Here is a 19,368-nt window from a genome sequence, read left to right as displayed (position 1 = left end):
CACAATTTTGATTTTAAACGAAAATAGAAATAAAATTATTTTCATTTATTATGCGTCGGCTAACAATTCGATGTACTCAAAATTTTACAATGTTTAAACTTTGCCGCGAAAAAAATTCAAGCTATGATGGATTATCGAATTCTATCCATTGTACAAAGGATGTCCGTTGTGTATCCCCTAACTTTAGCGCTTTTGTCTCATCCATTCACTTTCATTTCGTAAAAGCAGAGCCGTTTGAAGTTTGTTCAAGGAAACGCCTAGCCGAAATATGGCCGAGCGGGCACTCGTTGATCCATTCGAATTGCGGCTTAACTTTTTAAAAGCTGTCATACCGGAAATAACTTCATCGTGATCATTGCCTTCCTTTACAAACCAATCACGATAAGCGGATATCGTTCGTAGTTTGTCGTTCTTAAACTTGTAAACTACTATAATTAAATCGATATATTTAACGGTGCAAGCTCTTTTTTTTATAGAAAAAGAATGAGGAAGAAACGCGTAAGTTTATCTTTTTAACATGTTTTCTATTTTATATGACTATTTTGGCATTCATCACGACGGCAAACGAAAAAATGATCGATACTATTTTTCGTATATACGGTTTACATATATAAGATTAATTATATTATAATCAAATTAATTTGATTACACCAATTACATTCTATTTGCGCGTTTATGAAAAAACAGAGCGATAGAAAAATAAAGCTTGAAATAAATTAATAAAAATATAAAAAGGCAGAAAAAATTGAAAAATTTTAAGTTTTAATTATCTAATTTTTAATCATTGTTTGTTTTGTTGTTATTTTATTTACTTATTTAATTCCATTACAAATTATGCTTGGCAAATTTTTATCTTTTTTCTTACTGTATTATTATTTTGATAACTTATATTTCTTTTTAACAGAAACGCTAGCCGGCTTCTACGGTATAACAGCGTGGAATTTGTTAGAAAAATTTTCCTCACAAAATCTTCTCACGCAACGATTCCGTGATGCGTAAATTCAGCATGATGCGGTGTGTTCCAGCGCGCATCTGGCGCGAGCGAGCGAGTGTTACCCGCTCGCGCGTAATTCTCAGTCGTTTCTTGAGTAAACTTCAAACAACGACGCGGACGCGGATATGGAAATAACGTCAGAACCTCTGACTGAATAAAAGATTTTCCGAATGATCGATATTTCGGCACGGCGCGCTAAAATGCGCAGAGTACACATCGGGTAATCGAGTTTAGGAGAAAAATTCTTCAAAAAATTCCTCCGGTAAAATTACCCTGGCAATATCAGAGGCATTACTAGCTCCAGACGCTGCGCATAATTTTTACAGGGTACTCGAATCTGAATACTTCATCATTTCCATAAACATTCGATGACCGTTTGATTTCTATCATGCGCTGCGTTTAGTTTTGTTGGTTTAATCGACAAGCCTTTAGCCTGAATGATTATAGCCAGTAAAAATAAATTAATGGCACAATAATAATGGCAATAAAGATTGACAAAATATTTAATCAAGGAGACGTAGACGTATCGAAATCAATACATTTTATTTTAAATAAAAAAATATATATATATGTTCAAATCAAAGGAGAGTTTTGTTTCAATTTTTTATAATATTTATAAAAAAAGCAGTTTTTCAATACAATCATCCTTAAATACGCTGTTTTTTCTTGTGAAACATGCAGAAAAGAACTTTTGCGTACGCTAAGTTGGACAAAAAAAAACATATTGAGTGCGATACTGATCTAGCACAAAATAAAAGATAGCACATAGAAAGAGGGAGAGGGGGAGAGAGAGAATGAGAGAGAGAGAGAGAGCAGCTAAAATTCTGGATGGGTCAGCGGCTGCTTTCTCGCGCGTATTTCGAGATCGCTGTTACGTGAAATGAACAGCTGCGCTGGCTATCCGCGCCTGAACTAAAATGGTGACTCGATTCGAGCATCAGCGCGTTTGCCGGCTGACTTTTTCATCCCTCGTGTTTCCTTCTCCCGATTCTTTCCCTTCGCACCTAGAACAATTCGGTGGATTTCACAGACGATCGAAAAAGTGAATTGCGGAACGGTAAAAATTATGAGTCTCGTTAACGAAAATGCATTTCGTGCCAGATTGCTTGTTCGGGTAATTTATATATCTTAATGCTAATCTTTTTTTAACAATTATACTCCTTAATAAATTTCAAGTAAGATTTTAGAAAAAGTTTGAAAAAAAGTTATGATTTGTTACAATTTTTTAACAATCTGTGTAAAATGTCTTTGTAATTAGTAGAGTACTTTAAGATATATCTTCTTATACATCTTATTTTTGATGATAATTTTTGTAATAAAATTTTATTTTCTAAAAATTTTTAAGAAAGATATATACAATTTTAATTTGTTAATTTTTTGCAATATTTAATATCAAGTTCTTATTCGATTAAAGAGAAGAAAGAATGAAATCTAAGGTTTAAGCCACATCGATTCTTATTTTATTCGCGCTATAACCATCTTCCTCCGTTTTGTGTCTCGTGTATTTAGTTTTCATGAAAATGCAACGAGCGTGGCTACACAAACTCGCGTTTACTGAAGTTGTTAAATTCAATTAAATTAAGTAGGTTTTATTAAATTCAAATTAAATCTACACGATCGCGTGAGATGAAAATAGTAAAATATGTTAATTTGTAAGAAATTTATTACACTTTTTCAATCAAACATTTTTCTTTATATAAAAGAATTTTTCAACATACTATTATTTAAGAGCTTCCCTATTACACCCTTTGTAGGTATTTCTCTCTACATTTTATTCAGTTTCAATTATGGATGCTTGCCGTAATTAACTCGTATATCGATAATCTTCTTCCATATCAAAACGTTAATTAATTAATTAATTAATTGCATTTTGGCTGCACAAATATAATCTTATATTAAACTGAAAGGGAAATCCAGAGAGAAATGCGTTAATTGCGCTCTGTCAAAGTAATAGAAGCAGCGTGTATGGGTAAATATTAGGACAACTGGAAATTGCAACCTCTACAAATTAAAATTATTTTTCATTAGTACATAAATGACGCAATTTTAATTTAGAAAAAAATTAAAATTAATTTATATTTCTTGCAAAGAAATAATAGTACGATATTATTTAATTCTGTGATAACATATGTCAAATATTACAATCTATGTATATACGTATATATGTATACGTATATAAATGTTAAACGTTTTACAAATAACATTACAGCATATGCAACGAAATGAACTACAAACATAAAACCAAGTTAATCTACGTCGCTTTGAGGATTGACATATTTTTAGTCTACAATAATAAAAGCATGTATGTATAATATGTATATAAACATATACATACATATATGTATGTGTCTTTATTATTTATATGTATACGTGTATGTGTGTCATATTAACTCTCAAAGTGACGCGGATTAACTCAGTTTTATGTTTGTAGCTCATCTCGTTGGACGCTATAATGTTATTCATTAAACGTAACAGCGTTTAACATTTTTAATGGCCGCAACGACGACCTATTACATGAATATGGAAACCAGAAGTGAGCCGGCTCGTTGATGAAAATTGGCTCCGGTTTATACCGGCCGTAAATTAAATAAATATCGAGTAAATAAACATGAATTACATCATCACTCGGTGAATAGGATGCCGTAACTGTGCCAGTTTTCCATCAAAATCAACCGAAATTACAGCTCGTGCATCATCAAGCACGTCGAAATTACGATCCGCGAATTAAAAGGTAAAGAATTATTCATTGCATTGTGTACCGCGTAATATAAAAAATTCATACGTGGCACAAGCGCGCAAACGCGCTTTAAGCAATGCTTTTGCAATGCAAAAAATGAGCAATTATAAACGCTTCTCCCACGGGAGCAGTTAATAACGTTCATTCATTGCGTTTTTCTTGAACGTAAAACAAGAAGCTCTAAATGACTGTCGATTACATCTGCTAAAGGATCAAATAGTAAGCACGACAATAAATTACGATCGCAACGCACGTGTGCGCGCAATATTTCGATTATATATATATATATACAAATTAATACTAAAACTAGTTGCACTGGCGGCAATACGTTCTTGCGCACAGTATATTTCATGAAATTCATCGCTCACGGTGATTAATTAATTATTCGAAGAAGGTAATTACCGCGTGACCCGGGCTTTTTCCATCGTGTCCACCAGGTACCATCAGTTATACGAGTATACGCGAAACCAAAGTCAGCGCCGCGGTGTTTCCAGTTTGCTTGGCCCATCGGGAAAACAATGGTACGATTGACCGCGTTCGCGTAATTTAATTTCTCCTTAAACCAGAATATCTATCTTGCAAAATGACGACGTACGTATCTTTGCCTGGTATTATCTGCGAGTTGCTTTCTCAAACGAACAATTATGTTCGAAAAAAAAAAAAAGAAATAATATATGAGAAATAATAACTAAAAAACATTTTATATATACATATATATATATATATATATAATAATTTTATATATAAAGTATATAAAATTTTCATATTTTTATATATTAAAAATGTATAAATTTCCTAAATGTATAAGTTTCCTACTTTTATAATTATTTCTTAGACATATTATTTTATTATTATTTATCATATGTTATGATTGTTTTATTATTATATTATTATTTTTCTTATATATATTATTATCATTTCCTATCAAGTGATGAATAGAAAAACTACGAAACTTGTGACAGATATGTTGGAATTTCATCCTGAAAATATCGACAATCGTCAAACGCATCTGAATGTGGATTCTGCTTTCGATTAAGGGTTCATTAATGAGCGGTTTAATCTGAAAACTTTATGCCGCGGCCAGCGTTTGTTTTCCGTATCTAATGTTTATCTTTCACGGTCTCTCGCACACTACGACCGGTGATTCCGGTATGATTAAAGCCGGTGATGACGGGACCCGTTTTCCCGACTGCATTTACGTTAAATTCCTCTTGTTTACCGAGCGACATGAATATGAAAGGGCTCTTCCGGGATAATTATATGTAATTTCCGTCCTGGTCTCATTAAAAACGCTACGGTAGGTCTTACTCTCGCTTTTTAGATCGATCCACCGAAGATGGTTAACGAGCGTAATTTCTCCCCCAAAAAAGTTATATAACATTAGCGTATCATTAGTTAATTTCGTTAGATAATATTCAAGACGCTTAACGTTAAAAATTAAGTCACAATTATACACACATGGAAAGAATTTTTTTTTAATTTACCCTGCAAATTATGTTAATTGTCGGACAATATAGTATTTAGGCAAATTTTACTGTGCACTACAATAAATTTTACTGTAAAATCTTATTGTAGTAAGTGCATAGTAAAATTTGCCTAAATACTATATTGTTCCACAATTAACATTTGCAGAGTAAATTTAAAAAAAATTCTCTCCGTGCAGATACATCCCTATGCTGTTGTGAATAGTCTCTTTTTCTAATTGATTTTTTTTTAGAAGAATCAAAATTGAATACATATATGTATAAGTATTGGCGAAATAAAAAAAATCAGATTTATTAAAAATGTGAAAGATAATATATTTTTTTTAACGCTGCCTTAATCAATGCATTGCGCGGTTTCCAAAATTAAATGAACCGAATGAAATGAATGAAGATTGTTTCTCGAGTTCTGCATGTTGCAGCATTCGGCAAACAATGATTCGATTGACACGGATATATATTACAATAAACAGACATACATATACATTTGGTGCGGCACGAGGGATTACAGTTCTCATGATTAACTGCGCATTTCACATGAATTTAGACGCACCGGAGACGAGATTAGTCGGCGTCCCAACTGGCCAGCTCGAGGAGGGCCGCGATCAGCTGGAAATCCGATGTCTCGCTGACGCTAATCCGCCGGCGTCGATTCTCTGGAGGAAAACCAAGAGTCCTGGGGTGACGGAAGTGGCTAGTATCGGAGAAACCCTCATGTTCTCCCCAATTTACAGAAATCACGCCGCCGTTTACCTCTGCGAGGCGTCAAACATCGAAGGCGAGAGCAGTCCGGTCTCGGTACAGGTGTCCGTAAACTGTACGTGTCACTGCTGTCATATCGCGACTCTAATCTGCCATTTTCACACGATTTGAATTCCGAAATTCTTGCGGCTTTTGGCCATAATTTCTGTGTTGACATGAGACTTTTTATTAAATAATATGCCGTAATTTTTTGTGATAATCCTCTGTATTTCGGATCACAATATACACGTAATAATTTAAAATATATGTATACGGAATGAAAATTAATAGAATTTTACTGTACAAAATAACTTTTTGTTTGTAGCTTAAGCTTCGATTTCAAAGTAATTTTTTGTAGATCAACCTGATCATCCTGTAGATCAAACTGATTTTTCGTAGATCCACCGACAATCAGCGCGGTCGGACCGGACCGACTAACAACTGCGTTGTTATACTCCGGTGCCTCATTCGAATGCCATGCAGATGCGATGCCGCCGGCCGAGTACAGGTGATCCATGTCAATTATTTGACTTTTATTTCTTCTAGGATTTCTTCTTTATATATTCGCACATGTTCGCATAAACAGCTGATTTTTATATAAAGTTTAAAATGGTCTGCCCGATTGTCATCAAGTCATATCAAATTAAAAACAATTTTGATTAAGTCAAAACTAAGCATTTTTTTCTCTTAATTATTATATTGCTATTTTCAAGTTTCCATGAAATTTTAATTCGGTTTTCTCAAATTATACTTTCGTTTATAATAGCTTAATATTTAATAGCTTATATAGAGAAAATCATCGATTTCCTCTTTTATTTTTTACATTTTTTCATTAGCTTATACTTGAAAGCGTCTTTAATTCGCAAATTTCCGATGTGCAATCATGCGTGTGCAGATGGGCCCAGATATTCACGGATGGCCGCATGCCGTTGGAATGCGGAACGGGGCAGCGATTGATCCTGACGAACGTGACGTATGAGCAACAGGGTCAATACATATGTCTCGCCTCCAACAAGATCAATGGCAACGTCAGGGAAGTTAAAAGCGACCCTGTGTCCCTGCAAGTGGTCGGCGCCCCACGGGTAAGACGACGCATCGTCGCGGCGAAACGTTGAAAAAGTTTCGCTGCAAATCAGAATTACCAGGGGCGGTCGAGGGGGGAGGGGGGGAGGGAACCGACGTTGACGAATAGCGTTTCCGGCGGACCCGTCGCGAAAAAATATCGCTTCATTACTTTACGGGATTCCGGGATCATTGAATATCTTTCGCGCGCGCGGTAACGGAATATTCGAGCGAAATACTTCGCCTGAAGTCCGGTCGTTCAGCTTCGACTATTCGGATGTAATATCGGTGGAAAAAAAAGAATAAATGGAGAATGTAGCTTGTAACGAAGAAAAAACGCTACCGTGCATCAATCTCGTTCTGCTTCATTATTTCGTAGAGAAACGCGATATACTGAGGCTGAGCCGAGATCGCGTATGCTTCAACGTGGCGAGCGTAAATTTGCGCCAAAAAAAGGAAAAAAAAAGGAGATTGTAGAATGATTTAATATTTAATGAAATGAACAAGTAACGGAGAAGAGCAAATTAAAAGTTATGATCTCGCGTTATTGTTATGTAAATCATTTTCCATCGTTAAAAGTTATCCTTCGGTGTAATGTATATATATATATATATATATATATATATATATATATATATATCTTACGTATTATTTTGCCTATTATCGCAAAGCGAATAATACATTAATCTCCAATAATTATAATAAGATTCACACTTAATATTCACACGGAAAAAATGATTTTGTTGAAAATATTTACAAATTTAGCGAAGTACAGAAAATTTCGGAAAATAATTTTGTTAGATCTTCAAAATAATTATACAGAAAATTCAAATATAATGAGCAATGCTGGAAAATAATTGATATTCTAGCAACCAGCTTGAGCGTTCTACATAATTATTTTGATAGTTGAACAAAATTATTTTTATAGATCTACATAAATCTAGCTAAAGTTTCAGTTTTACTTTAGCAAAACTGTTCTTCCCGTGCGGAGATTATTTTTACTATATATATATATATATATATATATATATATATATATATCGCGGTATGCTGAGTATGCTCGTGTATTCAACTTCCAATGGATTTTTTAATGACAATATCCTTTGTCCACTTTTTCAATGACCAACAATGCGCGGCACATTGCGTCATCGAGTTTTATTGTGCAGTGTAAACGTATATCAAAAATCGATATCTTCGTTATTTTGTAACGAACCGCGTTGTTTCCTTCAAAAGAGCGCCTCGGTATCATTGCAGAATGTGTTTTTGTTTTGTTCGCGGATATAAAAAAAAATAACCGTGCTGTAATTAATTGAAAAGGTCACTACAATGCTTTCGTACATGTACAATCTGTCATAAATGCGCGCATAATTGTTACAACGAATTTTCACAAACAAATTTCCACTATATTTAATTAATCAATGAGTTTGTCCGACGTTATTCAATTTTTCCCATACGTTATGGATTCGGCATTTTTAACATTATATGTTATACATATATATATATATATATATATATATATATATTCAGAAATATATCGCAAGTAAACCCGTAAACACGCTACAACAGCAACCGCATGCAATATGGAGATTAAATTATATTCCAATTACCCTGATATTACAGTCTTTCGCAATTCGACTCTGATCAATGACCATATCCAATAGCTAATTATTCTGCCGTTAACGAAAGAAAAAAACTCAATTTTAATGTATATCACAGCACTTTTTTTCGTTGAATTTATCTGCGCGACGGAACGCTGCACGCGGCAACTTAATACAGGTCACTGGCTGCACAAAGGTTTGATTTCCGTTTCATTTAATACGAAACCATTTTCATCTGTTGCAATTGGACAGCGCCATTAATGTCGATACCTCGCGTCCAAATTGATTTCGGCGTTTGCGCACGCATATACGGCTATTTTATATTACACGTTCGTCTCGGGAGTTGAATATCGCGTGAAAGGAGCGATCGAAAAAAAAAGTTATTACACGATTTATTTCATAGACGTGGTGCCCGTGGAAATCAGTTAAAATGTCGATACGACGTAATCAAATCAATGGTTTTAATTATGATTGCAATACGTATGAAAAACGTGACAAGCTTCGCCGTTACAAATATCGCAATAATGATGAATTACATTTGCACGTATACACACTTCGACGATATTACGAGACGTGGTTTTGAAAATGCGACTGCAGAAATGAGTGCGAATTATTTCAACGAATCCATAATGTGAAAAATGTGTCCGTATGGTACCTAATGTTTTTATCTCGCGACGCGCATGGGATGACATTACAATGAATTAAGCTATAAGCGTGTCATAAATCACAAGTTTCTTTCGCGACCGAAAATATACATTCACAGTGTGCGACAATTTTTGTCCATGAAATACACATCATTTGCTTTCGCATTTAGTGCATTATATGTAGTCATGTGTCATTTGACATAAATTGAATCTTTTTTCTTCATTGAATTATATCTATATCACATTTCTCGATAATATCTCTTTCACGGATTCCGGTACGTTAGCAAAATAAAAAGAATTGTGCGAAGGCACCAACGTTTCGATTTTCGCTGCATATGCATTCCCGCACACCCATTGATGAATCGTCGCTGTCCGTCCGGCGTTTCGATCGTTTATACAAAGTGTATCTTTAGTACATCTCAATGCACGATAATTCATATCGCATATTCCATTTTGATGTATAAAGCTGCTCTCCGCGAAGTTTTGCCCGCGAAACACGACAGTTTGCGCACCACCGTGAGACGGTTCGCGCGACAGAAAGCGGCTCGCGACGCTCACGTTCGCCGTTTGATGACCACGAGGGGGATCCAGAGGGGGGACTACAGCAACGAACTTTCCATTCAAAGGACGTTAAACATGTGTCGCAGGTGGTGAAGCCGACCATCACAGAGAAGTTTGTCGTCGTCACGACGGAGGGTAGCCCGGCCAGATTAGAGATCAGACTGTGCTCCGACCCGAAGCCGCGACTCGTGGCCTGGGAATGGGGCAGCACCAGACTGCACGCCGGTTAGAGACTGCTTGCCTCAAACTATCACAAGAAGTATTCGATTTCGTCTTTGCTTTGGCCTTTTGCCTCCTGCGTGCACGTACGTGTTCTGTTATAAGTTTCGCATCCAAGGGAGCAAATAACAGAGGTAACCGATAAAAGCGAAATAACACAGCCGAACTTCTTTTTTTATTTACCTTAAGACATTTTTCGTACGGAGGGAAGTGAGTAATCTGCAGGATAATTGGAAATCGATATCGGACACTCCCAACTCTTATTTCAATATCGTCAGAGTATCGTCTGACATAATCAACGATTTTTTGTAATTTGAAAAATATTTTGTTTAAATGAGTTTTAAAAGTACAATAATTATTTAAAATTATCGCTTATTATTCGAATACATAGAAGAATACATAGAGAAATCTGTCACGAATCATATATCGAATCTATTATATATATGCAACACAAAAAATTTAATTAATCTTTATCGAGAAATAAAATTAAGACGTTTATTATTTAAAGATTATCATCAAGCGATAGGCTGTCATTACAGTAAAACGACAAAGAGCGTCGTCCAGAAAACGGAAAGGGCTAAGAGAATTAATGACTCGACTCGCGGAAACTTTCTATTAGAGTTTAAAGGAACATTGATCTACTCGGCCGCTTTGTATTACTCTTCGCAATACAATGGCGTTCGCCGCGAGTGCTACCCGCAAATGATAGCCGCATCCACGCTCTTTATCCTTGTAAACGTGTCAGTAAACACGAGAGACATGGGTAACGTGTGTACGAAAGGGATACACCACTTCCGAAAGCACGTTGTTTCGCGTGCTAAAATTATTACGGCGGCGACGTCGGGCTGACTCGGGCCTTACTTTATTCTACTTTGACTTTCGCCTCGGCCACCAACTTTTTCCAGCAAGTTCTTCGTTTGCGCGTTCTACCTCTTCGTTATGCGTTCCCGTTTGAAACGAAACGTCCGTCACCTCGCCCAGCGAACCGTTAATGTATAAACTTTACTTTGGTTTTTGTTTCGAATACTACAAACGAATGGCACAGGCGGCCATAGTTATTAACGCTTCCTTCGCTTTCTCCTCCACCTCTTCTTCTTCTTTTTCATTCCGCGAAACTGGAGCCCCGTTAAACTTCCCTTCACCTTCGTTGAATCAGCGGAAAGAGTACTCGAGCTTTACTGCACGGGGTTGCTCTTTCGTACACATTTTTTCAATGCTTCCCGACATAATTGGCACTTCACGATCCCGGTACCTTATCGACGATCCCGGCCGCCGCTCGCAATTACCCCCTTGGTTAATTGATCATTCGCTCGTAACCCGAGCCACGAGATCGCTTCGGTCTTGAGACATCCGTCCAATTTCCGCGCGAGGACCAAATCGATGCTCTCTCACGCCGTGAATTTTTCGCACTCGTTATTATTCGAGAAACCTGCAGACGAACTAATTAGTCTCTCTTAACGAGTCTTACATTGCCGAGAGTTCTGTAGAATATTTTGATACTTTTATACCTCATATATATTTATAGAATTACTTTTATGTTGATTAATATTCGTTAATAATTTTTTTGTAGATTTTTTTTTAATGACAGCCTTGTTGATTTGTTACAATTTGTGTATTGATTTTCAATTATTTTCGTTACATGGAATGCGCATTGTATTTATTATTTTGCAAAATTCTATTTCAGTTATTTCGTAGAAACGAAAATAAAGAATGAATACAAATTGCCTCGAGAGAGATATATGCATGGAGCTGTTCTATTATTGACAGGTGAGGTCCTGGAACCGCGCTATCGCGCGCTCGATCTGGAGCCGCTGGCTTCGGAGGATTGTTACATAGCGATCTTAGAGTTGACAAGTACAGTGAAAGAGGATCAAAGGTTGTATCATGTTATCGTGGAGAACGATCGTGGCAGTGACAGACGAGCGCTCATGCTGAAAGTCGATGAGCCCGGCCAGGTAAATGTTGCAGTCGTAATGCTTTATCTGTATTCTCCTCAAGACTTCTAACGTTGTCTAAAACGTAAGCTCTTTTCACATAGACAAAATCGGGAAAGGTATTCGCACGTCAATAGAATTCTTTGTCGAGTCTGAGTCGAAGTGAATGTACAGTCGATCGAGCTGTAATAATAATATTGGAACGCGCACTGCTCTACGCTAAGAAGCAATTAAAGAGAAAGCGTGTGAGAATCTTTATTTTTTGTTTATTCCATGTATGGAATGGTATAGAGATCATACAGGCTTTCCCAATGCACGGTGAAAAGCGTGTATTAAAAAAAGAGACAAAGATACCACTTATGACTCTCTTTGCTTCGTTTCACGAACATCGCGCGCCAGTGCGCTTTCCAGTATATTCCAGTATGGTACGGTCTGTAAAAGAAGTTGCGAAATTGTATACTTTTACATAATCGACATACCTGCATGCAAATAAAGGAATACATGCGAAAGGGAACCACCGGAATCTAAATTAATGTTCGATGCGCGATGCACATGGAATACTCTTTCTTTGTCCCCAGATCCCGCTCGTTATCGGCGCGGTGGCCGGATTCACGGTGCTCTCGGTACTGATAATGGGATTCGTTTGTTTCCTACGTTCGGATAGATGCTGCGTAGCCAGAAACACAGTACCGGCGCTGCAGCAAGTGCATTGGTAAGCACGCGATATTACGTTGCGCGATGATTTATAGGCGAGTAGACGGCCGCCGTGGATCACGCGCGATGCCCCAATATTGTGTACTGTACATTTGACCAGAACCAGTGTTGGAGTATCTACGAATTTGCATACTCAGGAATACGGGATTTTTGTTCCGTGTTTTTTGACCAAAAAAAAAAAAAAACTTTTTAAAATCTTTTACGTCTTTTATTACATTCCGAATAAATAAATAATGCGTTTTTTAAGAAAATAAAAACGCAAAAAGATAGTAATTAATCGGATATTAATTTTTTATAAAAAAACGTAATGAATAAATATTAAATATCCAATTTAGAAAAAAAGAAGAATATTTATGAGATGTCTTGTTCTCAAAGCAAAGACTTTCTTCTAAGGAAATATTTTTTATACTATGACAAAATTAATAAATTATTTAATCGCCTTAGCGTTATTGTTACATATAGGTTCTTGCGATTTAAATTTCTTTTCAAGCTGAATGAGTCAGAGAACTTCTTTAAAAAGATTGCTCGGGAGGCATTGCCTCGCATATCGCGTAGGGTATATGTATACACAAAGCATCTAATGGAACGGGATGATATCCGCCGTTTCCATACAGTACAAAGGCTTCCAACGCTATGATAGAAGATCCACGCTTGGCAGTGGATACGATGGATCGTACGAGTCAGCAGTTCGTCCCGGAGAAACGAGCCAATCACGTACTGAAGCCCGTCCCGTCGCAGCAATACCAGCAGGAGTGTTATCAGCACGACCCGCAACACCAACAGCAACATTATCAGAGGCACCATCATCATGGGCAGCCTCACGGACAATATACGTTGCAGGTCAGTTAATAATATATTTGGCAATAAGATAGAAAAAGAGAATATACAAATTATATCTCTCTCTGCACAATGCATAGCTGAAGCCCGGCGTGCTACTCGTTATTTCTTTTCTTTCCTTTCTTTCTCGCTTTCTCCCTTCTTCTCTCCTCTCGCTTTTCATTTCATTATTTGTCACGTGTTGTTGCTTCCGAATTGCATATAAAGTTCGCATCATTTTTAACATATAATTAACATATAACACGGCACATAATTCCTTTGAACACGTTTAGAGTCGGTGATTAGGTGTTGCGATTTTTTGTTTTTGCATAACGAACAATTAAACTTCTTATTACACTATGTCGACTTTTCAGTAATATAATATATAAATATAATAATGTATGATATGTAAATTATATTGTATTTAAAGTCCTTTAACTCTCTTTGACATTAGTAGTTAGACGTTTATATTTCTCCTTGAACAGAAAATTCTACTATTTTTATTAACGTAAAGCATATCAACACCTATCACAGAGAATTCGCATTCTCCTTCCGATTTTATTGCACTACTGGTCATCACATCACAAAGCATTAGCTATTCTGCTTTAGACAAGAACCTTTTTCAATTGCTTGCTTACTTCATTGCACTCGTCCGAAAGTATAGCTATCGATGCACGCGCGTTTAAATTTAATCGATGCATTCGCGAAGGCAAAACTTGCAAGTGCATGCAACTTGACCTGATTGCGAAACGAACCGTCCGGATTAAAGCGTAGCGATTTAACTCGCATCACTGGGTCGATATTAATGCCTATCTTTAATCTATCGGACTGTATTTCGGTGATTAATGCATTTATTTATCTTTTTTTTTTTTTCAATCGTTCGCTTAACGGGGGCTCGTCAAGCAAAACGTGTAGAGAAGGAAAATATATAAGATTACGACTTTTTTTTCAAATGTTGACGCGCGCTCCGCACGTCCGTATGTTATCCATTAATTGAATCAATTGAGCGAGCAATCTTGGCGCAGGAAAAATTCCTTCTACAGGACGAGGAGCGGGACACACTAAATCGGATTAAAAAAGGCAAGGAACGAGGAGCGCAAACTTTCCACCTTTTCTCCCGGAAAGATCTCGAGGGTTTTATATATAAATAAAATATTGTATTCGTGTTCCCGACACACACATACACACACGTACACGCGACCAACGTGGAGGATGTATAAATATAGACACACACGTTACGTTTTAATGTACCCAACACTCACTCTACTGGGTCGTCCAAAAATTTGTTGATACATTTGACAGCGATGAAAGTAATTAAAGCCGTACGTAATTCTCGCTCGCGCTTTTTCTTCTTTCCCGCGGGCTAAAATTTATTGTGATGTTATCATCGTTATATATACAATATAACTATGCGATTGTACGGGAGACGACATCCATCCATTAGCGACGCTCGCGCAAGAAGTTTTTAGACGATCCAACGTTAAATTACAATACTTATGCGGCGACACGGCGCGCTGCTCGACGCAAGCATCGAACGTATCACGTTCTCCGATCGCGATAGTCGCTTGAGTGATTTATGCGCTCGGTAGGGTGCATTACGCATGCATTTGGTTGCATCTAGTTCCCGGGTGTCCCTCCACCAATTACCGCTGTGTCCTTGTTTGTAATTTAATTTAGATAGATGTGTACATAAGTAGAGCGTGTCGACGATAATGCCGCCCCGCCGTATACTGCCCTCCCGCCCCCCCCCCTCCCCGCTCCAGGAGGCTACAATTGAACGCGCGCGATTCCTGTCTGAGTCGCGTCTCACCCTTGTAAAAAGTAACCGGATTAAGGTGAATTGAGTGGAATTGATTACGGGCTGAAATTGAAACGCTTAATCGTAAACTGAATTTCTATCAATTCTCCTTGCCGAGTCTCGGCTCGCTTCTCGCGGGGATAGCTCATCTCGTTTCTGTTCTGATTTCGCTTGCCTCCAGAAAGGAGTGTATTCCCTGCAGCCGCGCGTCCTGCGGGATTCAAGAACGTAAGACTGAAACTCGACCGAGATCGCCGAATTTACGCTCGCAGTAAGCAGCTCTTAATGACCGGACGACCGATCGCGCATCGGGATCATCCAATCCGTTTTTCCGGAAACTTACACGATTGTAAGAGAATAGCTGTAATTAATTGTTACGCGAAACTCGTTACTACCCTACACTACCACTGTCTAAAAGAAAAAGAAAAAAAAAAGAAAATTGTAGGCGCGATTAGCAAGTATCAATACTACGTAATTCTTTTTTTATTTCCCTTCTTTCGTTCGATCGTTGACGTCGTATGCTTGAAACCGCTGATAAGTATTGTGAATGAAACCGTCGAAGATCATCGCTCGAAGGGTGTTTGTATCATAGCGTACTAATTAGCAATCGAAACTATGCTCATTACGATTTAATAACGATATGTTACTATCTATTGAACACGCTAAGTGCATATGTACATACGCATATACATACGTATACCCGTTTTAGATCTAACGTACGAATCGTCGTCCAATTAATGAAAGTTCTGACGTTTAACAGCGATGTGTAATCGCCCACGTACGTTTGCGACGCTAACCGAACAATGCGCTTCTACGTCGCTGTTGCAAAGGGTAGTTTAAACACACAACTGGCAGCCGATTCATAAGTGATTCGATTCACAGTTGTACTATAGTAGTCGTATACGAATAATTTATCGGTTCGACAGAGACTCTCAGAATAAAAAAAAAAAAGAAATGAGAACCAAGCTGTACAGATCGTTTTCAGGACGTGTCGACCAACGAGTGAGCATGTCGGAATTGCATTTTGTATATGTACCCTGCACCACACGAGAGATTATGTACAGAGAAATCTTTTCCCCCATCCGATTATTTTCACCCGACCTCAAGTACCCGACGCACCGTATATTGTTTGCCGTTACCTCGATCGTCCTACTAAGATTTAGCTATATTATATCTCCTGTTATCATCGTCATTAATTAAGTCTAATGAAGGCGAACACCATCGACTTTGTAATCGGATTAACGATATGGGACTTCACTGTATGGCGTTACGAGATAGTTTCGAAGAGTTGTGCCGAGTTCCCTTTCGTGTATAAAGTTGTCATCATTAAAAAGTGATCATGCATATGGGTATACCATTTATCATCACACCCGATACATATCCCGATCCTCGCTATGATCGAAATTCTTTTCAATATTTCGATCCTGTTTTCGCGTTCAATGAAAAATGTGAATTATTATTATGTGCGTATTATATCAACGCGTATGACATTATTCATCCATCCTTCCATATATCTCATCGTAAGAACCATCTGTCAACGCACATATCTCTTCATAAACGTTCATGAGATAAATTATCATTTGTACTTGTACTCGTGTACAGTATAAAGGTACCTACTCATAGGCGCGTCATTTGACGCGCGCATCACGCGTCATTTGAGAAATAACTAGATTAAGTATACCAAGGCACAAATAATCGGTCCATAGACGTTGATTCGATGTCTATAAATATCGAATCAATATTTAGAAACGTCGAATCGAGGTCTATAGACCGATCATTTCTGCTTGGGTAGTGACTTCTAGCACTGTCGCGTTTGACGCGTTTGCAGTTGAATTTATGCAACTGTAAAAGCGTCATCGCATTTATCGCCAAATTTTTTGTTTAAAAAAAAATTGTTTAAAAGTTCATGCCCTAGTGAGGACCTGAGAACTAAAAATTGTAACTGTTTCTGACAAAGAAAGATTGTTATAAATTATGACGCGTGACGCGCACGTCAAATGACGCACTTATGAGCAGGCACCTTAACATGTATACGTTTCTTTTTACATTATTATGCATTATACATACACACGTATTTCACTTCCTTAATCCTTAGTTTCGGTTCTTGCCTGCCATGTTGGATCTGCTACCTAACTGTAGCCTGGATTTATTTGGCACCTGTGCTGTCAAGGGTGTAGAACGGCCCTGCAACTTTACGTCCTCGCGTGCCTACGTTTTCGGACGCGCCTAGAATTGCACAGATTGCACCCATTGCTAGTTTCTATCCCTGACTGCCAAGTAATAACCCGTAGAACATTATGGTAGCAATTTGTACGTGCCCCCGTCCGTGCACTGTAGGTACGCGTGTGTATTCAATATTAAGTCCGCATTAGCCCTCTGCAGCTCCACATGTCGAACCATGTACATTAAAATAATACATTCATATATGGATATTTCGTTATTTTTAAAGAGGATTTATATAAAATTAATTCGCATTTATCCACGCGTGTCGGATAAACGCCATACGTTTCTGCATTCTGTTTCGCTAAACGAAGAGAATTTATTTTCATATGCTATTCTAAAATCGTATTTTCAGGAAATGATTATATATGCTGATTATATATGCATATTATTTATTTTATGTGGGTATAATAAATTATTAAAAATTATTACACGCAAAAGTAGATGTAATCTTCACTATTTAATGAGAGGCATGAATTTAGAACGATTCGAAAGTAAATTCTTCGAACGTAGTAGTTTCCCCATGAAAGACAAATATACCCGGGATCAGTAATAAATATTCAAGATTCAAGTTGTTCGATGAGCAACAGCAGCAGGCTAATTCGGATGGAAATTTGCGAGCTACCGAGGGTTAAGATCCTAAGATGGAAATTGTGCAGGGGGAGCAGCTGTTTCTCAAACCCGATCGCTTAGCGACATTGAAGCCCCATTACAAGAGCGAGAAGCCGCCGCAATACACGACGTTCAAGCCGAGCAACTGAAGATTTTGCTATGTTCATTTTATATCAATATATACACGTGAGAAAAAAACCGAGGTAGATGGTATAAAGAGCGGAACGAGCGGAACGACGCAGAGAGTGGCACGAAATCAGAAACGCAAAACACCGTAGCTCTACTTGTAACAGCCTCACTTATTACGAATATGAGATATATCTAGGAGAACCGCGTATACATATATGCAGCATGTGTAACAATTGCGAACTATTCAAATGCGAATCCGTCGTGGCGTTCGATCGAAAGATGCAATAGCGACGAGTCTCTCGCTAAAATAATATACTGCCGACAATTTCTTCGGAAATAAGACGATCGATACGATCCCCCAAAGAACCAATCAAAAACGAGAACTTACGCATATTTATAACGCTTACGATAATATTGTTAATAAAACGATGATTTTCATCAGCCACTATTTTTATTGACACCTTTAGATTAGAGTATACGAATGGTAAGTTACGAAACGTCGCTATTCCTACGATGCGACGAAATTCGACGATTGTATCAGTAATATATATTCGACTCATTATTGTCATAAATAAATTTATAATACCTAAAACCTTCCAAATCCAGTTTCAGAAAATTGAGACTTTCTTTATGCGATCACAAATAATAGATTTACAATTATTTTATTACCAGCTTCATTGCGACAAACAGTTCGTTGCAACGTAAGTATATTATATGATACATCCTATTCAATTTTTGCATTCTACTATTGTTTTTCTCATTTAATTTGTATTATTTCAGAATTTGGAATGACCTTGTCTCTACTCAATTTAATTATATACATATATCTAATATTACATTTTAAAGATTCAAAATTAACGCTATTACCAAATATAAGCGACACGATTTCTTGTTACAAAGTTACGTTTCAGTTTCTGCAAAATGTTTACCACTCTTCAGTTTATGAAAAATTTCACGATATGTATTATTCTTATGAAAACTGCAGTCATATCGTTGTAGAAACGTCGCAGTGTAAAAATTTTACCATTTTATCTTTATTTTAAACCTCATTGCTCCTGTACGAAGTACACGGCGAAAGGATGAAATATTTTTACGATGCATTTGCATT

At 37.2% G+C, this 19,368-nt stretch overlaps 1 protein-coding gene across 1 annotated transcript in view; it reads left to right on the top strand.

The window, feature by feature from the left end:
* LOC105453133 (hemicentin-1-like) overlaps positions 1–18,701 on the top strand; it is a 173,725-nt gene extending 155,024 nt beyond the window's left edge. Inside the window, exons 6-13 of the mRNA XM_011694858.1 lie at positions 5,760–6,029; positions 6,353–6,461; positions 6,849–7,035; positions 9,905–10,043; positions 11,805–11,992; positions 12,550–12,683; positions 13,300–13,525; positions 18,179–18,701. Of these exons, the coding sequence (XP_011693160.1) occupies positions 5,760–6,029; positions 6,353–6,461; positions 6,849–7,035; positions 9,905–10,043; positions 11,805–11,992; positions 12,550–12,683; positions 13,300–13,525; positions 18,179–18,280 (1,355 nt within the window). The 3' untranslated portion in view covers positions 18,281–18,701. The remainder of the gene's footprint in view (positions 1–5,759; positions 6,030–6,352; positions 6,462–6,848; positions 7,036–9,904; positions 10,044–11,804; positions 11,993–12,549; positions 12,684–13,299; positions 13,526–18,178) is intronic.
* The last annotated feature ends 667 nt before the right edge of the window (positions 18,702–19,368 follow it).

Source organism: Wasmannia auropunctata, unplaced genomic scaffold, assembly GCF_000956235.1.
Source record: "Wasmannia auropunctata unplaced genomic scaffold, wasmannia.A_1.0 LD336002.1, whole genome shotgun sequence".
Taxonomy (NCBI): domain Eukaryota; kingdom Metazoa; phylum Arthropoda; class Insecta; order Hymenoptera; family Formicidae; genus Wasmannia; species Wasmannia auropunctata.
Note: the sequence above shows the minus strand (reverse complement) of the source record. Positions and strands in the feature narration are given on the sequence as shown.